The 27,499-nt window shown below is 39.7% G+C and overlaps 4 protein-coding genes across 7 annotated transcripts; 3 read left to right on the top strand and 1 right to left on the bottom strand.

The window, feature by feature from the left end:
* The first annotated feature begins 1,533 nt into the window (after positions 1-1,533).
* LOC115164196 (vasotocin-neurophysin VT 2) lies at positions 1,534-3,597 on the top strand. Its single transcript, XM_029716447.1, has 3 exons — positions 1,534-1,861; positions 2,370-2,574; positions 2,776-3,597. Exons 1-3 carry the CDS (start codon positions 1,742-1,744, stop codon positions 2,916-2,918), a joined length of 468 nt encoding a protein of 155 aa, XP_029572307.1. The 5' UTR covers positions 1,534-1,741; the 3' UTR covers positions 2,919-3,597.
* A 1,411-nt stretch (positions 3,598-5,008) lies between these two features.
* Positions 5,009-8,364, top strand: LOC115164197 (C-C motif chemokine 28). The gene is made up of 3 exons (XM_029716448.1): positions 5,009-5,133; positions 6,920-7,037; positions 7,885-8,364. The coding sequence occupies exons 1-3, from the start codon at positions 5,070-5,072 to the stop codon at positions 7,982-7,984; spliced, it is 282 nt and encodes a 93-aa protein (XP_029572308.1). The 5' UTR covers positions 5,009-5,069; the 3' UTR covers positions 7,985-8,364.
* A 3,726-nt stretch (positions 8,365-12,090) lies between these two features.
* On the top strand, positions 12,091-18,798 carry slc35d2 (solute carrier family 35 member D2). 3 transcript variants are annotated; one of them, XM_029716444.1, is made up of 12 exons: positions 12,091-12,321; positions 12,508-12,541; positions 12,758-12,844; positions 13,014-13,081; positions 13,280-13,351; positions 13,495-13,563; positions 13,750-13,852; positions 14,530-14,622; positions 14,744-14,811; positions 16,418-16,496; positions 16,724-16,806; positions 16,904-18,798. In XM_029716444.1, the coding sequence occupies exons 1-12, from the start codon at positions 12,185-12,187 to the stop codon at positions 16,950-16,952; spliced, it is 942 nt and encodes a 313-aa protein (XP_029572304.1). In that variant the 5' UTR covers positions 12,091-12,184; the 3' UTR covers positions 16,953-18,798. The 3 variants fall into 3 exon arrangements, with proteins under 3 accessions (XP_029572304.1, XP_029572303.1, XP_029572301.1); XM_029716443.1 differs by having other exon boundaries at positions 16,929-18,590; XM_029716441.1 differs by having other exon boundaries at positions 12,092-12,321; positions 16,921-18,590.
* Positions 18,270-25,245, bottom strand: LOC115164195 (zinc finger protein 367). Of its 2 annotated transcripts, none has more exons than XM_029716446.1 (5): positions 24,506-25,245; positions 23,492-23,642; positions 21,341-21,460; positions 21,115-21,204; positions 18,270-20,930 (listed from the first exon to the last, which is right to left on the bottom strand). In XM_029716446.1, exons 1-5 carry the CDS (start codon positions 24,782-24,784, stop codon positions 20,653-20,655), a joined length of 918 nt encoding a protein of 305 aa, XP_029572306.1. In that variant the 5' UTR covers positions 24,785-25,245; the 3' UTR covers positions 18,270-20,652. The 2 variants fall into 2 exon arrangements, with proteins under 2 accessions (XP_029572306.1, XP_029572305.1); XM_029716445.1 differs by having other exon boundaries at positions 21,066-21,204; positions 24,506-25,240.
* Between the last annotated feature and the right edge of the window lie 2,254 nt (positions 25,246-27,499).

Genomic DNA, 27,499 nt, shown 5'->3' with positions numbered 1-27,499 from the left:
TGTTGGAAAAATGACTTGTGTCATGCACAAAGTAGATGTCCTAACCGACTTGCCAAAACTATAGTTTGTTAACAAGAAATTTGTGGAGTGGTTGAAAAATGAGTTTTAGTGACTCCAACATAAGTGTATGTAAACCTCCGACTTCAACTGTATATTTGGGGAGTTTTCCCATTCTTCTATACAGATCCTCTCAAGCTCTGTCAAGTTGGATGGGGAGCGTTGCTGCACAGCTATTTTCAGGTCTCTCCAGAGATGTTTGATCGGGTTCAAGACCGAGCTCTGGCTGGCTGGGCCATTCTGGCTGGGCCATTCTGGCTGGGCCACTCATCTTTCCCTCATTCCTGACTAGTCTCCCAGTCCATGCCGCTGAAAAACATCCCCACAGCATAATGCTGCCACCACCATGCTAACAAAATGTGGAAAAGGTCTCAAGTGGTTTGGATACTTTCCAAAGCCACTGTAACTAATAACATTATATAATATTGGAATATATAATTTATAATTTAACTTATATATAATTATATATATAATATATATATATAATATATCATTTATAATATAATTTAATAACAATAACTCATAACTGAACTCATTCATTAAATGTAACATTGTGGAAACTGTTGTTCTCTGCTATTGTACGATTCTAATTTGTAAATAGGTCACAAATAAAGCTATCCCCAGTAAAAATGGAGCACAACTCATGAGCCCACCTCCTTCACTGTTCACACCTAATTCAGTCCCCACCTGTTACTGAAAACAGGAGGAGAGATACCAATTGAAAAGCTCTCTCTGGAAACTTTCCCAGGGACTTCAGTCGAAAATTAGCCGACTGGCTAAAACCGGCACTGTTACTGAAACGTTGATTAATAAAAATAAACAAGAAACTCAAAAACGTAGCTAGCTATCTAGCTATATGACATAAAAAGTTGTGTAAAATAGCTAAAAGGCTATAAAGTAGCATTTAGTGTAAAACTGTCAGTCATTAGTGGAAACATTTACAATTGCAATTAAGTTACTTTATCTTTTTTTAATGTATTTTACCTCAGACAATCTGGTAGTAATGTTGCTAGCTAGCACTCCTAGCAGCTTATGCTAACAAGCTAGCTGGCTAGCATTTACTGCTAGTGAAGTTGCTAGCTAGAAAGTTAGCATAAAGTAGGCGAGTTGCCCCCAACATACTCATCCAACATCCTGCTTTACAAAATAATTATCTACATTTTCCTCTCTAAACAAATGGATTATTAATGTTAAGGCTTTCCTACTTGTATATTTCTAAATATATATATATATATATATATATATATATATATATATATATATATATATATATATATATAAATCTAACTTCATTGGAATATAGCTTTGTTTTTCAAATTAAAACAATTTTTGATCAACTTACCACAAAATCATTTTGTTGAAATATCTCCAAAAGTTGTGATGACACAGAGGACATGTTTTGTTGAGCAAGAGCAGTGGCAGCCAGAGAAAGTGTTGGGAAAATAATTTGGTGACATCTTGTGGTCTTAATGTGAATTACAGGGGGGGTGGCAGTTACCCCGGGGGCTTGTTACCCCCTACTACCCTAACTCCATCACTAGAGGCAAATGTATGAAAAAACTCTGACGTCAAACAACTTTGAATAACAAACCATCCCATAAAAGTAACGGATAGCATCGAATATCTGTCAGTCATCCGTGAAGCAGCAAGAGGAATATAGGTGCGCTTTTTCTGCACAATTGCAATGCCACATTCCACGCTTCTACTGTGCGTCATCGGACTCCTAGCGTTCTCCTCTGCGTGCTACATCCAGAACTGTCCCAGAGGCGGGAAACGCGCGTTACCGGACACCGGCAGCAGACAGGTAGGCCTACGTTACAGACTGTTCTATTTTCCGTGTCCTCTTTTTAGGCTATATAGGCTACACTATGCTTGAAAGGTAATTACTTTGCGCTGTTTTTCCCCCCAGAGTAGATAGACTAGGCTACCATCTTTCCATTACGCACCTAACAACTGTATTATAATCCATAGGCCTAAAGGTTTGGAAAGTGACCATTTGAAAATTACCGGGTGAATATAGAGCCTATTTTTTAATGCTATTCGGTATTTACACGGTTATGAGGAATGGAATTTATATTGAACCTACATAATTGTAGGCTTTTCTTTTTTTTCTTGGAGTTAATCTATGCTTCCAGTGCTCCTTAAAACACACATAGGCCTACAACAATGAAAACATTTGCATTTTTTTTAATGGATAATTGTATTTCCAATACCAATTATTATCAATAATTAAATCATAAACAAATGACACATTGAGGTTCCACTAGCATAAAAACAATAGAAAGCCAGCTAACTGGTCTCTCCCCCTGAAGTGCATGACATGTGGACCAGGGGACCAGGGCCGCTGCTTTGGCCCCAGTATCTGCTGTGGGGAGGGGCTGGGCTGCTGGATGGGCTCCTCAGAGACAGCACGCTGCTTTGAGGAGAATTACCTGCCCACCCCCTGCCAGACAGGAGGGAGACCTTGTGGATCTGATGCAGGACACTGCGCTGCAACAGGAGTTTGCTGTGACTCAGGTACAGTAGCTGTCGTTGTTAATTGCTGTCTATTGTGTTTCGTCTGTGTGTGTGGTTTTGCGCTTACCCGTTTGTCTGTCTGTCTGTCATCTGCCTCTGTATGTCTGTCTGTGTCTGTCTGTGCATAACCGTGTATACTTGCACAATAAATGCTATGTTTATATCGCTTTCTAACCCTCATTATTGTATGTATGTCGACAGAGAGCTGTGTTCTAGATCCAGACTGTTTGGGGGAGAGTCGGTACCACTCTCCTGCCGATCACAGCGCTGGAGCCAGAAGTGGCTCACCGGAGGAACTGCTGCTGCGCCAGCTACACTTTGCCACCAGGGGGCAGAGTGAATAGTAACAATCTCACTCCAGAGATTCGCTTACACGTTGCCTAACTCCAAATCAACCCTTACTAGCCTTTGACACTTCTCGTAGATCGGAAAAGATTGAAATGAATTACTTTATTTTTTCAGAAGGAACTTCAAGTAATTGGATAGGTTTTAGCAATATAGTAATTGTTCCACCTTGCCTAGTGATGGAGATTTCGCCATATTGTTGACCACTACTATCAAAACCTTTTACATCTATACAGTACCTAGGCTAGCGGATGGCGGTCGATTTGGAATCAGGCAAAATGGTTAAACTGACATGAATAACAGGATAAAATGGATAGAGTTATGAACTGTCAAAGAAAGAGTGTTTTCTCCACCTAAGAACGTATATACACATACACACATTACATATATAAGTTTTAAGTTCTACAAGACATGTTTTTCCTAATGCCTCAATATAAATAGGTCATGTATACACCACAGAAATACAGACATTTAAATATGTAGGAAATAAATAGTTTTCTTGCAGTGTTGTAGAATGATCAGATTAATGTTCAACAATCATTGTTGTTAGTATGTGAAGTGCTTGTAGATCACTACATGAATGCAGTGCATTACAGATATTACTATTATGAATCACCATTTACTGAAAATCACTGCTGTTGTATAATTGAATTAAAGATAACAAGAAGTCACTACTAACCAAACTTGTCGGTTGTCTTTTGTACCCAGTTCCAAGCCAGGTTTTTGTACTTCTAAAGAGTAATTATACCTGTCTCATAGTTTTGATTTGCTGAAAGAAACGGATGCGTCTTGACTGGTTCTGCAGTGTGTGTGTGTGTGTGTGTGCGTGCGTGCGTGCGTGTGCGTGCATGCGTGTGTGTGTGGGGGGGTTTTCTAGGATGGTACGTGCAGCCAATACCTGGATATTTAATTATAAAGTTCACTGATGGTTAAATAACAGCTGATCTGAGGAGGTTTGAGAAGACACCTATGTGTCACGAACCAGCTCGTAGCCTGTCACAAAGAGGGAGACAACGCAGAGATAACGGAATAACAAAAATATATTTATTAAATAAAGTCAACTATATACAATTAACAATGGTGTGTGTTTGTAGGCAGTAATCAGTAGCGTAAGTGAGTGGTTGCGTGCCAAGGTAGTGATAATGTGGGGTGTTGAGCGGTGCCAAAATAAACAAGCCACAAAATGCCACAACCAAAAATACAGTGTGTCTGCATGGAGAGAGTCTCTCTAATGAATGGGGGAAAAGGTGTATTTACCCCTGGGACACACCCGAGCCCAGGTGTGTCCCATTTCACTGACTACCCATCTTATTAAGGAAAACAATAGCAAAGAGAAAGAATTCGGCAGACAGAGTGGGAGGGTCGTCACATATGTGATTTTGCAATAAAGCAATTGCAAATTGCCTGGTGGTGAGTGAGAGTGAGAGAGAGGGGGTGGAACATATGCAAGTCATTAGCAGTTTACTACTGTCAAACAAGTGTTGAGATGATTTAGTAGGTCTGTCATAGTGCTAAACAAACACTCTTCATCAATGCTTTGATAGCTCTGCTCTTATTGAGCATGTTTTCCTGGACAAACCAATCAACTACTTACTGATTCACACCATAAAATTCCCCAGGGGGAATTCTACCATGTGAAGATTTCTGGAAATAGTTAAGAGTTGGAGTGTAGAACTCTTCAATTTATCAGCAAATAGATTTATTAGCGATTTCACTGGTGGGTATTTTCATACTTTTTTTGATGGAACAACAAAATACATACTGAAAAAGATATGAGTTCTATCAACGCCTGTTGACAACACAGCTCAACCTTAAATTGCATTATTTGCGCTATATTGACAGTATAGCCCCCTTTGTTTACTGTGTTGGTTTGGTATGCACTGCCCCCACTTTTACCCTGGCTTTTACCAGGCTGCTCCACCTAGATCTCTGTTATTGGTTTGCGACCTATATTCTATTATCCATTCTACATGATGTCTCTCACAAAGCATCGTGAGGTTGTTGTAGTCTTTCATTAAGTTAAATGTAGTAGTAATCGAACCTGTTAAAACCTGCCAGACCAAAACCAACAACCCACAGCGATAGGAGGGGGGAGGAATTCGGTATATATTCTGATGAGTTTCACTTGATCTCTCACTCCCGCTGTCACCATGGATCTTAGAGTGATGGTGATGCTGCTCTTTCTGTGTGCTCTGGCCATCTCAACTACTGAAGGTAAGGAAGACACTGTAATACAGGTCTATTCAACTATATTCTTAGGGGGGGGGGGCAGATGTACAAAAGGTAAATTGTAGGGGGGCCGGACATTTTCCACATGCGATTATTCTTTGGAAGAACTGTATAAGAAAGCAACGCAACTACCAATAAGGCACTTTTCTTCAATTTAAATGTTGCTAAAACGAATTAGGAAAGAAGTGGGGGGCGCTCAACCAACGAGGTGCAACCAAATAATTTGAAAAGGAAAATTGAAAAAGAAAAGGTGCAAAGCTTGCTCACCATTATTTTGTTCAAAAGCCTCTTAAAAGTAATGAGGTAATTTTAAAATAATCTGAAAACTAAGAATCTCAATAAATAACACAAATCAGGTAATGCCAAATTCCAGTCTGAAGGAAGCACAGTAAGCTTTGAATTAATTTCCCTCATTAGATTCGTTTTTTTGTCACACTCCCTTCTAACAGAGTCCTTGTGAATATCAGAGATGGAAACAGAAGGCACGTAGGTGTTCCTTAGAGTCGTAGCTTTCAGGAATGCGGTCATAATCATTTGTAGCTTAAACCAAACAAATGCTAGAGCCAAATTCATATGCAGATATTTTATTAATGTATAGAATTGATCAAAGGGACCAGTATAAATTAATAAATGTTCAGGATCTGGCCCCCTGCCACTCTAATTTCTATCATCAGAACATTTTGCAGTAGTTCTTGCTAGAAAAACAAATATTGATATTTGACAAATCAGAACAGCAGTGGCCTAGTAAACAATGACTTTTACCTATTGGTCGGTCATCAAACCATCACTCCTTTGCATAGGACTCAATGAGTAGCTAGCTGCCTTGAATGTTCCTTTTTTGGGGCTGTGTGAGAGTAGAGACACAAGATCTCAGTGGAAATGCTAAGCATTGCTCACGCTGAAGCTTGTGTTGTGTGTGTGTGTGTGTGTGTGTGTGTGTGTGTGTGTGTGTGTGTGCGCGTGCGCGCCTGTGTGTATATGCACATGGGATTAAGAGAAAGAGAAAGAGAAAGAGAGAGAGAGAGAGAGAGAGAGAGAGAGATTGGCAGTTACTATCATATGGCAGTTATGTTCGCTGAATGGTATTGCCCACATTTTTTTATTTGGTGGCACAGGCAGGGTTATAATTTGTGGGTTTTATCTGTTGTGACTCGTTTACTTTCAGTTGATACTCATCAACCACTAGGTTGTCATTCTACTGTCGTTCTACAGTCACAGTTTAAAACAACACAGGTCACTTGAGTTCAAGGAGAATTTACTAGTCTGTGATTCTTGGAGCAACCTAAACTACTACTTCAGCTACCTCTCCAACCCCTTGTTCTTTGAAAAAACACTCTACTACCTGTACTACTACAACTATTACTACTATTATTACTACTACTGTTGCTATTATTTTATTACCATGTCTACTGAAGCCACTACTACAGATGTATGATCTTGATTTGAGCCAGTTTGCTACAGCAGGAAAATAATCCTAGAGCAACAGGTAATGTTAATTATTATGTGGATTATACAGTAATTAATGGACATTTTTTGTAGGGGGGTTGATACATTACTAAAATTACCAACTATTGACGCCTTTTTAAACCTTGAATGTACTACAGGTTTGCATTTCCTGCTGTGCGGGAAAATTCTCAGCAACAAAATAGTGATCATATTAAGATCCTACATCTGTACACCACTACAACTTCCACTACTGCTGCTGCAATTACAGTACCATCACTTAGGCCACTATTACTGCAACTCTTACAATTGATGGTAAACATTGCAGGTGGCATTCCTAAATGCTGTGTGACGACATCTATGAACATTCCCACCAATGTGCTGAAGAAGGTGGAGAGAGCAGAGATGCAGAGAAGCAATGGTGTCTGTGACATCAACGCACTTGTGTGAGTTCATCACATTACTGACTAGAGTAGACTAATTGTAGTATCCCAATTACACATTTACTATCATTGAAAACTGTCATGACATACTAGTGTTAGTATTCCACTGTCTGATATAAATTATGTTAAAGGTCAGAACAGTCAAAATCATGTTTTTCTTGAAATTGGATGATATTTGAAGGTATGATGACTGTTACTTCTACATTGATAACATTTTATCATAAAGTTACTGGTCCCCTCTCCCATGTCAAACACTTAGCTTCATCATTAAGGGGACAAGGTGACATCACCTTAATTCTCATTTGAATACACCAATGGTAACATGATATTCTCGTATCTCTTACCGCATTGTTTCCCCTTTCATCTGTGTCTGGTGTTAGCTATCTTCTGGCTAGCTAGGTCTTCAGCCAGCATGGAACAAAAAAGGGGGGGGGGTTGTTCAAAACTGACGCAGTTGTCAAGTCAACACACCCGTCAGTGCTGCTGTGAATCGCATCACAAATGACATGACAAATGACAGGAGATGTGTATTACATTTGTTTATATCATTTGATGCATTTTCAATGTTATTTGAGTTGCTTTGTGTATCAACAAATTTGCTGGGGATCATTTTACTGCAACGCTATTCACTGCATCCAAGTTACTTGACATAGGCGTTTCAAAGAGCTGTCAGTAAAGGAGAGCTCATGAATTTAAGGTCCCTGCTCACTCAGCTTGTCTTTTCAAACTTCCTGGTAGTTAGCCATGAGAGACAATGTATTTTTCAGAATGACTGTTCAGGACCATGAAAGACCCTCTATGTCAGATGGTGACCTGAGACAATGACTGTCTTATCCTCCCATTTCCATAGACTGCACGTGAAAGGGAAGAAGCTCTGCGCCCACCCAAAGGTAAAGAGAAAGCTGAAGAGGATGCAGAGAAAAAAGGACGGAAAACCGAAAAGGAATTAGTTCTCTGTGGAGTGAGGGAACTTTTTAATGTGTGGCTAATCCCTTGTGGACAGACCACGTAAACATAACTGGCACCTGACCAAATGATGCAACATTTTACTTCTAGGTTAACTGAGATTAATGTGCAGCAGCTTGACTTTTCTTTCATGTCTTTTTAGACATTTTCCATGGTTATCATTATGTGTTTTGGAGGAGTTTTGTAAATGCATTACTATGTGTGTGAGGCAGAAACTTGTGGTGTGTGTAATAAAAATCGAATACATGTCTACATGTAATCCACCAACTAATCTATAGCATTCGAAAAACTGTTTTCTACTTATACTTTGTATAAATAATCAAGGGCTGTGATATCTGAAATAAAATCAATACTTATCCCAAAACATTCTTGTGTTGTTGATTTTTGTATGAGCTGCAATATATTCCCTTATAGAAAAACTACATGAATTTCACGTCATCTAGTGTTTTACATAACATCTGACAACATGTAAAAGCAACATTTGATAACATGAAACTACACATGTGAAAGCATTTGGGATGCAACATTTAAACATGTGATACCATGAAACTACACGTGACAACATTTGAACGATTCGATTTTCACATCTGAGAGTTACATTCTCAGAGAAAATGTTCATATGTGAAAATGCACATTTTATTTCACATGCAATTTCACAAGTGAAAGGTGAGAACATGTTATTCTCCTTACATGTGAAAAAGTGCTGTTAACATGTGAACTCTATATTGAATACATATGGTTTCACATGTGAACAACTGACCTCACATGTGTCTCTTTTGTTTCACATGTGAACATTTTAGCTCAACATGTGAAAACAGTTATTTCACTTCTGAAAATGCGATTTCACATGTGAAACTGCAAATTTCACATGGGTTTTTTGTAGAGGAAGTAATTAAATGGTACGGGGGGCTTCAAAGTAAGTGGTACGCTGTTCAAGTAAAATCTTTAATCAATGACAGTTATGATTACACTTGACATGATCACTTAGTACTGATTGTTCAATATGACCCTACCTGGGATTTGAACTCACTATTTGGGATACGTTGATCTTTCTGTTGTACCACTAAGTTTGAGGCGTTCTCAGATGTCCCCTACACGTTCATTACCTATAATACATCTCTGCACTTAGCAAAAGAGTGCCATCAGTTTGAGGGTTTTCTGTATAGTTGTCTAATGTTGGTGGAGCATATTATTCTGTTTTAATGCTACTCCTGAATCACTATCATAATTATAATAGTTTATCTTGAGGGTGTTATACAAAGCTGAGATTTACTTTGAAGGCCAAAGTGTAGGAATACAGATGAAATCAGTGATTGACACAGACATGGTGGCATAGCAGAAATATTGGAATGTTGTGAACCAGGAGGTTGTGAGTTCAAATCCCAGGTGAGGACACCTTGAATAATAATTCATGTATAAACATGTCAAATATGTAGATAGAAAACACTGGGGTTATATTGGTATGTTCCGGAGACATCCTAACAACTCATTTTTGTTTGCAGGGCATCATGTGAAAATGTGATCCACATGTGAAAGGTTATGTGAAATATCATCACATTTAAAGTGTTCCAAAACCACATGGTTTCACATGATTTCACATGTGAAATGTTGTGTGATCACGTGAAAATCCACATGTGAAACTTCATGTGAAATATCATCACATATAAAGTGTTCCAAAACCACATGTTTTCACATGATTTCACATCTGAAATTTCACATCTGAAATAAAATTGTACATGGGCAAAACCTGTGATTTTTCACATGTGAAATCATGCAGTCTTTCCGTAAGGGTTGCGTTGCGATCACTGTCAGTCACGCTCATTCTGAAGAGGTGTGCAGGCTTTTGCTACAGCCCTGCACTAACCCACCTGATTCAACTCATTTAGGTTTTTGATCATTTGTTGAGTAGCTGATGTGTTAGTGCTGGGCTGAGACAAACACCCAACAATCTCTCTCTCCAGGACCTGGGCTGGTGACCTCTGCTTTACAACCTAGCAACAGCAATCAAACCAAGACCACACACAATCCTTCTGCTAACACACCAGCTCTGGTGTACAACAGAGGCACGTACAGAGACCAGTAGAGCCATATATACAGAGAAAACATCAATGACCACACATATGAATAAACACAACTGACGTGTGTATCTGGAGCACTCAGAGGAGTGATGTTTGGTTGTGGTGTGTTTCTGTGGGTAACTATGACCTGTGAAAATGCTGAGGAGGTCCAGGAAGAAGGTGACCTTCATAGCAAAGCCAGCTGCTTGTGAGTAAAATGACTTCCCTTACTGAACAGAACTCATTCACAACTTTGCCAAAGCACATAGATCTCTTCCTAGGGGTGGAGGAGAAAGACCGGATAAACGAGAGAAGTTACCTCTGCTTCAGTGGGATTACTCTACACATGTGAAGGAGGAGAACAAAGGTCTACTAATTAGGAAGATACTTTACCTCCAGGACCAAAATGACAAAAGTTTAACAGTGTATGAGCAACAAAACAATATATTAAATGACAAAAAAATGCCTCCTCTCCTTCATCTGCAATGATCATAAAACATGTGAAAGCAATACGGTAGATGAATACCCAGGTGTCCATGTCTTTCACATCAATCTAGAAGGAGAGGAGAGGAAGCCACTATTGAGACCCACCTTGCTTGGTATTCCATCCTTTCTTCCAGGGAGAGAGATGTGGAGGCTGTGCTTAAGTCTGTGAGGCTGGAGAAGCAGGAAGCAGAGAGAAAGAGAGGAGAAACCATGGCTGGCTCTAGCCTTTTGGAGGCCCTAAGAGATTTGGTTGGGTGGCCAAGTTAATTTTCTGCATTTCTTCACATTTTGTCATGGGGCATAGAGAAAATGTTGCCATTTTAAAGCGAATGTCCTGCAATTCTACACATTTTGCCATGACTTATGGCATATTAATGATATCTGAGTGAGCGCGACTAGCAAAATCAATGCGGGTCCCCCTGGCTGATGCACAACCAAATTTCAAACTTACACCTGACGTATTCTACTATTCTAACACTATTCTAACTCTCAACAGTAAGTTGAGACACCGAATGAGTTCCAATTTTTTAAATAAAATGTAAAAAGTTTATGTCGCTTATCCCTGGAGTCGGCCCTGGGAGAGACACTGAGCAGAGGAATACAGAGCCTCTTGGCATAAAAGCTCAGCTCACTTATCTATCACCTGCCTACAAACCTGTGCAGATCAAATGGACTCAGAAAAACATGTATGCTAAGATTATGGGAAATGCTATGATCGTATTATTCAGTTCTATTTACTGAATTTCCATTTCACTTCAGGGTGAATAATGAGATTCATTGCAGCACAGTCCAATCCTTCTTTATCTCATTCTAGATTTTCAAGAGAAAATACAAGCGTGGACTCAGAGACAGATAGAAAGAGATATATTAGAGAGGGGACAAACACTTTTGACTCTCAAGATCTCTGCCAGCCTGCAGCCTACAGGTTGATCTAACCTGGGACCAGATCAGATATCCCATTTGGGACCAGACCAGACCAGATATCTGGTCCCAGGCTACAAAAAGAGAGGTGCAAAGTTACTGGCTGCAAGAGTAGCAATATAAAACAAAATGACACAATGGCGTCCCCTAAAGGAATTAACAACCACTTGCCTTCCTTTTGAAGTGAGAATTTTACAGCTGGAATAGGTAATAAATCATGAACTACTGTGTTATGGTGCAATAAAATAATCATAGCGACCCCTATCCAGATCATCCCCTTTCCCTTCCCCTTGATTTATTATATTTACATCATCCTTATCTGTGTGACTTTGTGTGTGTTATGCTTAGTCGTACTTCAGGCAGTCATTGAAATTCCATGTAATTTTACTTACAAAAGATTAGGCCTATATTATAGCGTAAGAAATTGACAATTTTGACCATCCATGGAAATGAATTGTGAATAATCAAGCGTATGATTCAGCAAAATGGCATAAAGTCTATATTTGGCACTATACGTATAGTTGTTTATAATCTTCCACAAGATATTGTTTATAATCTTCCAGAATTATGTAATTCCCTTCGCAAATTTCAGCCTGTTTGAACGGTCCCAGCCCACTCTAATTAACGTCCTCCCCTTTTATCAAATGATCGCGACAAAGCCTAAGTGAAAGCAACCGAGATCGTTATATCTTTTTTGCGATAACAACTATTCTTGAACTAATGTCTGCCATGTCTACCTCAGCTAATTTACCAGAACCCGAACATTCCGGACTGTTCAAGTTTTTATCTGCTGCGTTCTACGCTGTCAGTTCTTTTTTGATCATTGTTGTGAACAAAACGATTCTCACAAACTACAGGTAAGGTTGTTTGGTCACTGCAATTATTGTGTACAGAGGTTCAACAAATAACATGCTAAATTAACATGACAAATTGAGGCTCAAACAGGCAGCCAGTTATCATGGGTTTACCTTCCGTATTGTATTGTTTATAGGCTACCTCTTGACATCTTGAATATCCAATAACATTTCTTTCCTTGCTTTTAGATTTCCCTCCTACATGTTTCTAGGAATTGGCCAGGTAGGCTATAATGTGTCTCAATTCAGGATTCTTGAGGTAGAAGTTGCACCACAGGTCTAGGATCAGGTTACCTTCCCGTATCATAACCAAACCAAACTGTTGATGAAATAAGAACTGACCATTATCAGTAGCATTAACATCATTGAGTGTGGAATTGCCATCTATTCATAAATATTGATCGACCCTTTTTTTTAAATTATTTTTTATTTTTTACAGATGACTACTACAATCCTCATTCTCTATTTTGCTAAAATGAACCAAACAGTTCACTTCCAAGACTTTGACAGAAGCATTCTCGTCAAAGTAAGCGATTTCCCCTTATGTTAATATTCTGTCTGTCACAGATGCGTACAACAAAAGGTGAACCACAATGAGCCACAAAAGGAGCCAATGTAAAAAAATATATATATATTTTTGCCATGTCAATATAATAATCTTGATTTAATTAATTTAATACATTCTGGACATACAGATCTTCCCCCTACCTTTGCTGTATGTTGGAAACCACATAACAGGATTGGCTAGTACAAAGAAGTTAAGGTACAATGGAGTCTAAATGCATGAGTGATATTTAATGCATTCGTTTCAGATATCATCTCAATTACAGTCTGTACAATATAAACAACACTCCCTACTCATAGGGACTTAGGCCTGGGCGCCAAGCACTTTGTGACGAATGCATTTATAAAAAAGCAGATCAATTATTAATGATTGATTGATCCATTGATCCTTTTACAGCTTACCCATGTTCACAGTGTTAAGGAAGTTCACCATATTGATGACAATGATCATGGAAGCAAGGCTATTGAGGTTTGTGGCCATTTTTCCACATGTCTACTTCACAGTAATAACTGCTCATCTTTTACAGTTCGGCCTTAAAGTTTACAGTTTAGCCTTAAAGTTTACAGTTCAGCCTTAAAGTATTAACATGTGAATTTACATTTCCTCTCCAGGAAAACATTCCCCAATCATCTTATCTACAGTGTTCTGGCCATAGTTTTTGGAGCTTTGGTGGCTGCCAGGTAAGTCCAATAGATTGCCAACCCTGATATGCTGCTAATAAACTTTCACACTGTTAACATATTCCTGTCCGGTGAGCTACCCTCCTTCAGATATTACCTCTGAAAACGTCTATAGTACTTCAAAGGAATCACTGATTTTCTTCATTACCATTATGGATAAAATGTACCACTTATTTTCTCCAATAGCTCTGACTTGGCCTTTGATGCAGAGGGCTACACATTCATTCTGCTTAATGATGTCTTCACTGCTGCCAGTGGTGTGTACACCAAGAAGAAGCTGGGAACTGAGGTAGGACTCATTGTAGCCACACTATATGTCCACCATCTGTTTTCCCTATTAACATGTAGACCAGGGCAATTAAGAATGGATAAAGAATTGATTTAAGCACGTAAACATACCTTTTTTTTTTTACCCGTCGTCAAATGAAAAACTCCCAGAATGGTTCTGGGTACTGTGATAATACCAAACACCTAGACAACATTCTCCTTACAGATAGATACTTCCAGTTTTCAGATTAAGAGATTCTTAAACAGGCACAGGAGAATGCAAACATATTTATACGGCAGGTTGAATGAATTTAGTCCTTAGTTTTGCAACAATCGATAACAATTTCTGTTGTACGTTTACATCCTGCATGTTTACATTCCAGCCAAGTGAGGAAAGGTGAAGTGAGGTGTTCCTGAAAGAGTCACCTGTGTTCTATTGCTTACAATGTATAGGGTCTGAGTTCGCAGGATAATGACTCACCTAAACGTCGCCAGGCTACGTGACGTTGATTCATTTGTTTGGATGCCCACCCTTAAAGTAAACACTGCAAAATGCGTAACCTGCCTCTACAGTGGATCACTGGATCTTTAAGCTCCAGCAACACTCTCCTCTTATGGTTGAACATTTGAGGAGTTGAATAGCGAAGTGTTTTGCGTAATTCGGATTCACATGAAATAAAGGTTTCTATTTCTTTAAAGGGTCTTGGAAAATATGGGATCTTATTTTACAATGCATTCATCATCGTCATCCCAGCTCTTCTGGCAAGTGCATTCACTGGGGATTTACACAAGGTAAATGGATTTCTTGTTTTCTCAGGATAAGCATCGCTTTTAGCCACAGATCTAGGACCAGTTAATTCCCGTCTGTCTGCCTGTCTGACCCGCTGTCTGTGTGTTTGTTATCCGTTGACAGGCCATCACATTTGAACACTGGTTGAATGCCCCCTTTGTTTCCTGCTTCCTTATTTCCTGCCTCATGGGGTAAGTCAGTGTACAAATGACTCAAAAAGAAACTGGCAGCGTATCCCTTTTTATATGGCTGTTAAAGGGGGATTATTCCACTTATGTAATTTGATCTGTTGTGGTTCAACATTGTGAGAGCAAGATGTGTCTGAAGGAAGTGTAGTCTCCATGAGGATATCCTTCCTCATCAACCGGAGGCGGAGCAGAACACTGAGACACGTCCCACCTTAGCCATGATGTTGTCCCATTGGCCTCAATCGTTGCCAGTGTAACCGATGTGAAATGGCTAGTTAGTTAGCGGTGGTGCGTGCTAATAGCGTTTCAATCAGTGACGTCACTCGCTCTGAGACTTGAAGTAGGGTTTCCCCTTGCGTTGCAATGGCCGCGGCTTTTGTGGCGCGATGGGTGACGATGCTTCGTGGGGTGTCAGTTGTTGATGTGTGCAAGGGTCCCTGGTTCGAGCCCAGGTTGGGGCGAAGAGAGGGACGGAACCTACACTGTTACACCAACACAACTTCCCCTAACAAATCTTAGAACATATTAAAAAAAGTAATACAAAAGGCCCCTACTACCATTCATTGTAGAGCAATATTTCATAAACATATTAGAAGGGCAAATAGCAGCCAAAAAAGAGGTGTCCCAGTTACATAAAAGGTTTCAAATGACCACTTCTGACCACACGTGGGATGTTAAAGGAAAACGTGAACTAGAAATGAATGTGCTGGTGGAAGATGAATCATGGGAGAGAATTTGTGAAAGTAGTCACAAATGCAATAGTAGCCCAGCGTGGAGGGATTTTGACTGATAAGTGAAGATGAGATACTTTAAAACACCTTTGTTGATATCGAAAATGTGGTCAAAAAGCTTCAGCACTGTTGAGAGTCGCTGTGTTGAAAAATATGAGACCACACACACATCTGGTACTGTCCAAAGTTACAAGGGTTCTGGAAGAGCATCAAAAAAAGAAAGCAGTGAAGACAATCCTGGACATTGAGTTACCGCTGGTACCAATGTTCATTTTATTAGGGGTATAATACCTTGTAACCTGGAAGATAAAAAAAACAAATGTACATATTAAGGGCACTGTTAGTGATTGCACAGAAAATTATTATGTTCAGTTGGCTTAAACCACAGCCGCCAACTGTAAATCAACGGGAATAAATGGACAATTATGGAAAATATGACAGCCAGGTTGCAACTAAAGATGGATACTTTTCTGTGGAAATGGACTCCCATCAGATTGTACCTTGCCCAATAACTGTATAGACAAAAAGAGGGACATATGTTTGTGGAATAATTCCCTTTGTTTAACGACACTAAAATAAACTCCTGTAATTATTAGTATTCTTACTTATTTTGGTCCTTTTACGGATGTCATTTTTTGAATTTCTATTCTTCTTTATTTTGTTTATTTCTATGTCTCTTTCCATTTTCTTCCAAAAACTATGATCGTTCACATGGCGTTCTATAATGTATATTTGAACTTGAAAAATAAATCTATGTTAAAAAAACAAAAGGCCCTTAACTAGGGGGTGGTGGTCTTATTAATAATAATAAATAATAATCATAAAAATCATATGAAATGTAAGTATACCATGATAAAAATATTGTGCCTCTGTTTAAGGTTTGTGCTGATGTATTCCATAGTGCTGTGTAGCCACTACAACTCTGCACTGACCACCACGGTGGTGGGAGCAATTAAGGTAAGAAGAACACATGTGGACCAGTAACATGTGGGTCAATATGTTTGTTCCTAACATTTTGGGGCTGTGTTGACACAGCTGGGTCAGGTTCAGTGAGCGCAAAATGGGGAGAAAAAAATGTTTTCAAATGCACAATCCTCTTCTGATCATGTCCTTCTCACGAGTCCACATATCCATGAATATTATGCCAACGCAACTAGTGTATCAAGATCAATTGTTTTCCGCAGAACGTTGCTGTGGCCTACATCGGCATGTTTTTAGGTGGAGACTACCTGTTTTCATGGACAAACTTCCTGGGGTTAAATATTTGGTAAGAGCGGATGAGTTTCCAAGTCGTGACACATTAGCTCAAGAACGCTGTTGGTATGCCATTCTGTTTAAGTTATTGCCAATGTCCTACTCTACAGTTCTCTCTTCTCGTCAGTATATCAGGGGGACTTGTGTATTCCTACCTGACGTTCCACAGCAGCAGCAAACCATCCCAAAGCGATGAAAGCGGAATACAGGGAAACCAGGATCAGCTGATCATTCCCATGATGGAAGATTCCATAGACAGACTCCCTGTGAAATAAGTGAATAAACCTGTGATGAACCAGGTGAGACATGATGCTGTAGTCTTTTTCTGTACTGTCAGCAGTAAACACTGCCTTTGGTATCTGCTCCTTAGTGGAGCAAAAGTTAGAACATTTTGTAGACTTAAATGATCATTATGTTAAATTATAATCATATTTTTGACCAGTGTTCATTATTTTGTGTTGCAAGTTGAAACCTGCAATTCAGTTGTCTTGTCAAGGGTTTAGCTATACTATATGTGTTATTACACACGTAAATAGCAATACTATATGTATTATTACACATGTAAATAGCAATACTAAATGTATTATTACACATGTAAATAGCAATACTATATGTATTATTACACATGTAAATAGCAATACTATATGTATTATTAGACATGCAAATAGCAATACTATATGTATTATTACACATGCAAATAGCAATACTGTATGTATTATTACACATGTAAATAGCAATACTATATGTATTATTACACATGCAAATAGCAATACTATATGTATTATTACACATGTAAATAGCAATACTGTATGTATTATTACACTGGTAAATAGCAATACTATATGTATTATTACACTGGTAAATAGCAATACTATATGTATTATTACACATGTAAATAGCAATACTATATGTATTATTACACATGCAAATAGCAATACTGTATGTATTATTACACATGTAAATAGCAATACTATATGTATTATTACACATGCAAATAGCAATACTATATGTATTATTACACATGTAAATAGCAATACTGTATGTATTATTACACTGGTAAATAGCAATACTATATGTATTATTACAGTGGTAAATAGCAATACTATATGTATTATTACACATGTAAATAGCAATACTATATGTATTATTACACATGCAAATAGCAATACTATATGTATTATTACACATGTAAATAGCAATACTGTATGTATTATTACACTGGTAAATAGCAATACTATATGTATTATTACACTGGTAAATAGCAATACTATATGTATTATTACACATGTAAATAGCAATGGCCACTAGTAGTTACTAACCACCTCTTGAAACCAATGTGTGTGACTGAAAGACGTACTGTAGTGTAGTGTATAGAGCTGTATGTTCAATGAGAACATAATCTACAGTTTAGTGATGCAGCTCTTACCAATCAATGAACCTAACTATAAACGTGAAGAAATGAAACTAGCTCCTAGATCATGATCAACGATGGTGTTTATTGAAGACCAACGAGTACCAACAGTGGACTGCCTATAAAGAGAATCTCTGCTTTAAAACACCAACAATGTCATCTCCACAGAGCAAGTCAGAACATTTCCTATCAAGGCCTAAAACACACCAATTCTGACCATGGTCTGTTTAACACGGTGGGAGAGAACGTGAATTTCACAATCACCTACACATGAACTTCAAGCTCTTGTACTGTAGATTGTGTGCAGTCATTTTTTTCCACCCTTCTCTTTTTCTAACAAACAAGTTAGGGAATATATTAACTGACGAAACCAAATAATTAACAAAGAGTTAGAAAAACAAGATATATACATTATACTTGGGTATAACAATACATCATTTGGTGCTTTGACTATTAAATAATAACTGTCGTCCAGTTTAACCTGGACTCTATCAAAAGATTTATAGGACGTGTTATCTCTCTGGACAGAGTGGTCCATTCAACGTTTAGTTTTATTTACATTTGTTTGAATTGTAAAGTAAAGTGAATTCAATGTGAAATCTTTTTTTTCTTCTTTTTTACCATGTCATTGGTTAAAAGTTGGGTGAAAAAAAATACAAACCAAAATTCCTTAAATGATGATGACTTTTTGTAAATCCAATCAGTTTTCCAAATTGATTTAACGTCATAACATAGCATTTTTGGGGGGGTTGAAATGCTGTGGAAACAACATTGATTCAACCAGTTTGTGTCCCAGTGGGATACAACATATTTAATCAAGTGGCCAATAAAGGATCTGGGTGTTTGCGAGGAGCACAAACCTAATCAAAACAACCAAAACATATATTTAAAAACAATTGACCATTTATCATAAAACCTTTACACAAAGTTAAAAGATGTAGTGTTGCTAACAAATAATAAAGCATCGCCAACGCCAAGCGATCATTACATCCTCTAGACATTTCTCTAGACCGGTCTGATAAGTGGAAACGTTACATTGCAAACTTAATCCATAAAAGGCAAAACTTAATAGCAGATATAGATACAAGTTCTGCTGCAAAGGGGAGTGACATTCTAATTGGTATTAGTTGACATGGATAGATACTAAATCGCTGAGGAAGGACATGATCGATAAACTCTTCAGTAGAATTACTCAGTATGTCCGTACTCGGAGAAAGCTTGTGATAGCAAATCGCTGTTAACCAATAAGGTCAAATAAACATGACGAAATAAATACCTATGAAGCGTTGATTGCAGAGAAGACTTTTTTACGTACGCCACCAATGGCGCTACCACGTCCGTATCTCCAATCAGCTAGCATCTTTTAATATAAAAGATGGCAGCACTTCTGACTTTACATATCCTGGCTCTGCATGTTTTCCTCTTCCTTCTGTCCGGCGATGTGATTTGGTTAGAGCGGGGACGGTCAACGCCTGCACAGCATGGCTCTAACACACCCGGGGCGACTGATTGTGGTCTAAGTGGTCATGATAAGATGACCATTTGGATCAGATTTATTAAGAGCTGAGATGGAGCTAAGTCAGGTCACTCTGCGGCTCTCCAGGACCCGAGTTGTCCCTCCCCTGGGTTAGAGCTACAGGTCTGGGTGGGATTCGTTTGATAGGTGAAGGTGTCAGAGCTTGGATTCTTGTGAAAGCTTGTGCCTAGCTACTACTCTAGATTAGACTTGCAATGACCACCTCTTCTTCTAACAGTGGGTTGCATCTCAATAGTCTCGACAGTGACTTCCTCCCCTTCCTTGATCTGCACTGATCTGAAAGAACTAGACAGGTAGAAGCAAAATCCCCTGATAGGCTTCCACCGCCTTGCTTTGTCACCTACTGTATCCTGTCACAGTCCAGATCAGAGTACTTAGATACACCTAAGTTATCCTACGTCTGAACGCACCCTGTACCACTCCTTCCATCTGAGCTAAATCCACATATACATCCGTTATATGAATACACACACAATCACACAATATGCTTCACACAATCACAAGCACACGATATGCTTAAGTTCCAAAGTAAAAGACAGCAAATAACTCGTTACCACCAAAGTGCAAACAAAACAACAACAAAAAACATTCAAAGTTCCTCTCCTCCTTTCTTTAGAAGGCAGAGGAGAGTAAAACATTCATCAAATAATGGACATCTACAATCATAGCAGCCCAATAAGGTAACATTGGAAGCTGGATAAGGTGCTTTAAGCTTGTGCCTGCCTCCCACTGCGGGTGGAGGAGTTCCCTCCACATACTAATCTAAGGTCAGCTTAGCGCCCCCCCCCCTCCCCATTAATGGTTAAGTATTTGGGGAGGGTAAGCTTATCCTAGATGTTTTTCCCTACAGGCAAACTTCTATCCCAAGCATACTGCGTAGGGAGGCAGAAGGGGATTGACTAGGGAAGGTTTCAGGACTGGGATGTGGGCGGGGATTTAGGCAGACAGGTTATTAGCCAGCTCAATGAGCGCCAGGGCGCCATGAAGACGCTCCCGTTGCTCTTGGAGACGCCGTCTGGCAGCCCCGCCCCCGTTGACCTTCTCTTCCTCCATTGGATCCTCCTCGTCTTCCTCGTCTGATTGGAGAAACTCCCGGGGGTCCTGCTGCTCCTGGTCCTCCACCCCACCCTTGCCCTGGGTTTTCCCCTTGGTGGGCGCAGGGGCACGCTGCTCACGGGTCTGCCAGTACCTGCCACAACACAGAGACGAGGGGGGATATGGTGAGTAATGGGGTGTGCAGAATAGGGTGAGATCGCTTGATTGGTTTACTAGTTTTTACTATCTGTCTGATCTGCCTGTCCTCCCTCCCTCCAGAGCCACCCACTTTGCCAGCCACTCTGCCACAGCCTTATTGTCCACAGACTGGGCCTTGCCTGGTCCCTCTTTGGGGTCCTCTCTCTTCAAACGGGCATACGGGTGCTTTCGGCAGTGCCGGTTAGCGTGGGTAAAGCGACTGCCACAGGCTGGGGAGATAACAGTAACATCCGAGTTAGTGTCAAAGCTTTTCCATTTGGTAGATGCTGCACCCCATCTATACAAAAGGTCTCAAGGTACCACCTATGTAAAGGGGCAACAGTGACAATCTAGTTGTGTGCTCACCTTTCACAGAGCAGACAAAGGGCTTCTCTCCAGTGTGCAGGCGCTGATGGGTCTTTAGCTGGCCACTCTGGACAAAAGCCTTGCCACAGTCCGGGTAGTCACACGGGTATGGCCTCTCCCCTGAGAGAGAACACAGAGGGGGAGTTGAACTAAAACCACATGGTATTTGTCACATGCTTTGTAAACAACAGGTGTAGACTAACAGTGAAATGCTTACTTACAGGCCCTTCCCTACAATGCAGAGAGAAACGTTTAGAAATAATAGAAAAATATTAACACGAAGAATAAATCCACAATGGGTAACGGTAACTTGGCTATATACACGGGGTACCAGTACCGAGTCGATGTGCAGGATCAATGCAGATAGTCCTGGGCTAGGGGGCAGTATTTTCACAGCCGGATAAAAAACATACCCGATTTAAACTGGTTACTACTCTTGCCCAGAAACGAGAATATGCATATAATTACTAGATTTGGATAGAAAACACCCCAAAGTTTCTAAAACTGTTTGAATGGTGTCTGAGTATAACAGAACTCATATGGCAGGCCAAAACGTGAGAAGATTCCATACAGGAAGTGCCCTGTCTGACAATTTGTTGTCCTTCTGTTGCATCTCTATCGAAAATACAGCATCTGTGCTGTAACGTGACACTTTCTAAGGCTTCCATTGGCTCTCTAAAGCCGCCAGAAAGTAGAATGGTGTGTCTGCTGTCTCTGGGCAAAGTACAGCAGCAGAGTTTGTAAGTGGTCAGCCTGGGGACAGTGAGACTGACATGCGCATTCACGAGACATCTCAAATTTTTTTCTTTCAGTCTTTGAATTAATACAACGTCGCCCGGTTGGAATATTATCGCTATTTTACAAGAAAAATTGCATAAAAATTGATTTTAAAACAGCGTTTGACATGCTTCTAAGTACGGTAATGGAATATTTTGAATTATTTTGTCACGAAATGCGCTCACGCGTTACCCTTCGGATAGTGACCTGAACGCACGAACAAAACGGAGGTATTTGGATATAACTATGGATTATTTGGAACCAAAACAACATTTGTTGTTGAAGTAGAAGTCCTGGGAGTGTATTCTGACGAAGAACAGCAAAGGTAATCAAATTTTTCTAATAGTAATTCTGAGTTTAGTGAGCCCCAAACTTGGTGGGTGTCAAATTAGCTAGCCTGTGATGGCCGAGCTATGTACTCTGAATATTGCAAAATGTGCTTTCGCCAAAAAGCTATTTTAAAATATGACATAGCGTTTGCATAAAGGAGTTCTGTATCTATAATTCTTAAAATAATTGTTATGTATTTTGTCAACGTTTATCATGAGTAATTTAGTAAATTCACCGGAAGTTTTCGGTGGGTATGCTAGTTCTGAACATCACATGCTAATGTAAAAAGCTGGTTTTTGATATAAATATGAACTTCATTGAACAAAACATGCATGTATTGTATAACATAATGTCCTAGGAGTGTCATCTGATGAAGATCATCAAAGGTTAGTGCTGCATTTAGCTGTGGTTTGGGTTTTTGTGACATATATGCTTGCTTTGAAAATGGCTGTGTGATTATTTTTGGCTGGGTACTCTCCTGACATAATGTAATGTTTTGCTTTCGCTGTAAAGCCTTTTTGAAATCGGACAATGTGGTTAGATTAACGAGAGTCTTGTCTTTAAAATGGTGTAAAATAGTCATATGTTTGAGAAATTGAAGTTGTAGCATTTTTTAGGTATTTGTATTTCGCGCCACGGGATTCCACTGGCTGTTGACTAGGGTGGGACGCAAACGTCCCACTGGCCCAGAGAGGTTAACTAACTATTTAGCAGTCTTATGGCTTGGTGGTAGAAGCTGTTCAGGATCCTGTTTGTTCCAGACTTGGTGCATCGGTACCGCTTGCCGTGTGGGACCCATTTACATTTACGTCATTTAGCCGACGCTCTTATCCAGAGCGACTTACAAATTGGTGCAATCACCTTATGATATCCAGTGGAACAACCACTTTACAATAGTAATAGTAGTACCCAAAGGAACAGTCGATGACTTGGGTGGCTGGAGTCTTGGTGTTGCCCCAAATGCAGGTTGCAACACAGGGAACAGCATAGTGTCCTGGTAGGCTGGGTGTCCGTGTGTCAGGGCCATCTGTGCTCTGCTCTCACCTGTGTGTGTTCTCTTATGGGCCTGTAGGGACTTCTCTCTGGGGAACACACGATTGCAGATGTTGCAGCGGATGCGACTGGAGGAGCTCTCCCCCTCGTTGATCAACTCACGGACAGTGTCAGCACGCGGGCGGCCACGCCGAATACCGTCCTGGAAACAAAGTTAACTACAGTTTAAATGAATAAATGCATCTTCCTTTACTTTCTGAATACTTAATGTAGGCTTACAACATCATACTTCCAGTTTGGAATGCAGCATTATTCCAGTAACAATGTTTGTTTTACTAAAACAGTAACTAGTTGTTATGTCATCTTATATGATGCTTTATGAACGGTTTCATTTAAAGCAAAAGTTCCCTCAATATCTAATTCCAACTTCAAATCATTACTGCTACACATTATATAAATCAACTTGATGATCATTGTCAAATAGGGATGTTTGTTTGGTACAAATGAATGGTGCCAGGCCCACAAGCAGTTAAACATTGTTGCAAGGTGCATGTATTCGTTCATCCATGCACATCCGGTAAAAAAAATTTGCCGCGCGAGGCGATATCACATGACAGATGTTACTGTGGGAAGTGACTGTGTTTTTTAAAAACACACTTTTCCTAGTTGCCGTTTCATGTAAAAAAAAAAAACGACAATTATTTAGATTACGTTTCTTTTTTCGCATCATTCAATGATTCAGTGTAGCCTAAAGTTCATTTGTATCTGGCCTTTCCGAGGAATGTAACATGATCATCTATATTGTAAAGTTGAAACAATGTAACCTATCATTCATTGCAGAAAGATTAAATACAACAAGCAACTGAAAGTTACATGCAAGTGCTCATGCATGTATTACGGTGTGCGAACAGACACACAATTAATGCAAAGTCTAAGTAGGCTATATGTATAGGCTACTTTCTAGGCAGTAAAACTATCCTAGCCTACTAGATATGATTTTAACTTCAACACAACACAATGTTATTAAGGTAAACAACATGAACAACAACCTCCAACTTATCCTACCTTAATCTGGTCGGAGGAGGCAGCCAGGTCCGCCTCGCTGGCGGTGTTGGTCCCGGTAGGTGAGGCTGCCCCGTTCACCGAGCCAGGGCTCAGGCTCACATTATGGGCGTTCTCCCCCCACCTCCACGGGTACACCATAAAGTCGCTGAATCCAGGGCTGGTCGGCATCAGAGACGCGCTCTTTCTGGGCTTGATCGGGGTAGTCTTGATCACAGACACCAGGACCCTCTTTGGGGAGTCGTTGCAAAAAATTACTTGAGGGTGCTTGTTCTCGGCCATCGTTGAGATGAAGACCGATTTGTTCAAAACTGATAAAATCTCAAATTGTATCACAATGGTGTTCAGGAATCACTTTGTCATCTAACCATAGGCCGAACGCGTTTTTATCAAGTAGCTTAACGTTAGCAAAATAGCCTTCTAACAGAATTTGTGTTAGGCAGCTATACGACTGAAAGTGTCCCACCAAATTCAGCTACTCAATCAGGAGTGAAAATATTCTTCATTTCCAGCGACGTAGAAAACCGCGCCACAATTCCTTATTAAAAATTTCACAAATATTAATTTACAAAAATAGAAAGTCCGATGTTCACAAGGTCAATGTGGATCCAGCTGCTACTTCTGGAAGTCTTTCCCGCGTTGCAAATCGCGCCTGGGCGGTTCATTTGACAAATCAGTTGAAGGTAAATTAAATCCTCCTACCACATGTATGGGAAATAACCTATTACAAGGGTCAAAGCATGAGGTAAATCCGAACGAGAGCAACACAGTAACCAATGGTCATCATCAGAACTTTCAAAGTACGCTCATTGGTTGCTACTTTTTCAGCCGTGAACGTTTTAAACGTTCTAGAGCGCGCCTTTACAGATTGACAGCAGATTGAACCAATGTGCATAACGCATAAAACCGCTCCAAACACTGAGACGCTTAAACCAATAGCAATGAAGGGCGGTTAATTTTTCAGTGGACTGGGATTGGACCGCTGCGGATCAGAAGCCTCTCCCACGCATAAAGGAGACTATGTTTATATTATTACATTTTTGGAACGATTTAAAGGGAACTGGTGAGTCAAAGACGTCAAAGTTACGGAAGTAGGCCTAATCTAGCCACCAGAGAGGAAATTAAACTGAAAAAAGGTTGCAGTCAGTCATTTAACATATGCCTAGTAGAATAGTCCTACACTATACAAGTATTACTATATTATTACATTAGGCCTATTCAATTAAATGAACCTGTTGTTTCATTACTTTACTCTGGGTGCATGTGCACATGGCTCTTATGGTATATTTGCGGACATGTAGGCCTACATGTGTAAAGCAAATAAAGTTCAACAGACAGTGTGTGTTGCCTCCTTTTCCCCCTTCTGGTTGGTGTGCCTCCTCACATCGGATTCCATGCATAATACGTTTTTTGTGATGAAATATAAGCAAAATGTAAGCATAAATTGTGAACGGAGGTTGTATGGCAAATATTTTAATAGCAACTCTTTCTGAAACAGGTGAGATTGTGTCAGGGCTTTCTAAACAGGTGAGATTCTGTCAGGGTTTTTCACCCGCTTGGTGGGAGCCCCCCACCACGTGGTCACATTTTTTTAGTGGCACCCCTTTGACAGCTGAGAGAAAAATGTAAGTTCTAAAGTACATTTTCAGCATAGAGAACACATTGCAGTTTTAAAGGAAGTTTGCTGCAGCAGCCCAAAATGGTTTTTTTTCTCCACAAAAGTAGACCACTGCACCAATAGTTCCTCTATGTAAATATAACATCTGTTCCATGTGCTGTTCTAATTTCCTCTTGAATATGACACTACAATAGTTCTTCTGCAGTGCAAGTGTGGCCTCCATATAGCCTATGTAGGCTAGGCTAAGCATACTATGCCCCCCATCCAAATAAATAAATAAATAAATAAATAATAATAATAATACATTTTGAACTCAGTCCAACTTTCAACTTACTATTGAAAGTTGTAATAGTAGAATGCACAAAGTGCAATTTTAAAATTGGTGATGGATGATTTAGCATGGTTACTGTCTCCTCTGTAGTGATGTAGGGATGGACGTGACTCCTGATGCAGGAGGAATCCCACCTGAGGGCAGAGTCACCACACACCACAAACACACACACACACATTTCTTTCACTATCCTTGTGGGTACCAAAACATTTCATCCCATTCAAAATCCTATTATCCCTAAACCTAATCTTAACCCCAAACCCTAAAACTAAATTTAACCCTTACTCCTAACCCTAAATCTAACTCCTAACCTTAATTGTAACCCTAGCCCTAATTATAAGCCTAACCCTAAACCAAACCCATAAGCCTTATATAGACATTTTCCTTGTGGGGACTGGCAAAATGTCTCCACTTTTTCAAAATGTCCTTGTTTTACCATCCTTGTGAGGGCTTTTGGTCCCCACAGGTATAGCAAAACCAAACCAAACCATACACACACACACACAATGTTCTTGTATCCTCATGGGGAACTAAAATTAATTTATATTTAAAATCCTATTTTCCCTAACCCTAAAACTTACCTTAACCCGTAACCCTAAAACACTAACCCCTTATCCTTACCCTAATTCGAACCCCAATTGTAACACTAACCCTAAACCTAACCCCTAAGCTTAAAATAGTATTTGAAATGTCCCCATGAGGGAGAGTTTTCCTTGTTTGACTATCCTTGTGGGGACAATTGGGGATTTTAGGTCCCCACGAGGATAGGATAACCAACACACACACACACACCCTGCAGGAGCTGAGTCGCCCCAAGGCGGAGTTTAACCTCCGTAAACTGGACAGCAAGGTGCCCTCCAAGGCATAAACAAGTCCAAACGCATTGAGGTGAGTGATTCAGATTAGTGCTGCAGAGATCGACCTTTGGCAGGACCATAAATGGATAAAAAAATGAGGCATTTATTTGGGTTTAAGTTAATGTGTTTCTATTCTTGCTCATATTTGGCATTTCTTCCACTAGAACACAAAGGCGGAGTCTGTTGAGGAA

The sequence above is a fragment of the Salmo trutta genome, chromosome 27 (genome assembly GCF_901001165.1).
Source record: "Salmo trutta chromosome 27, fSalTru1.1, whole genome shotgun sequence".
Classification (NCBI taxonomy): Eukaryota; Metazoa; Chordata; class Actinopteri; order Salmoniformes; family Salmonidae; genus Salmo; species Salmo trutta.
This window is presented reverse-complemented; position numbering and strand designations above follow the sequence as displayed.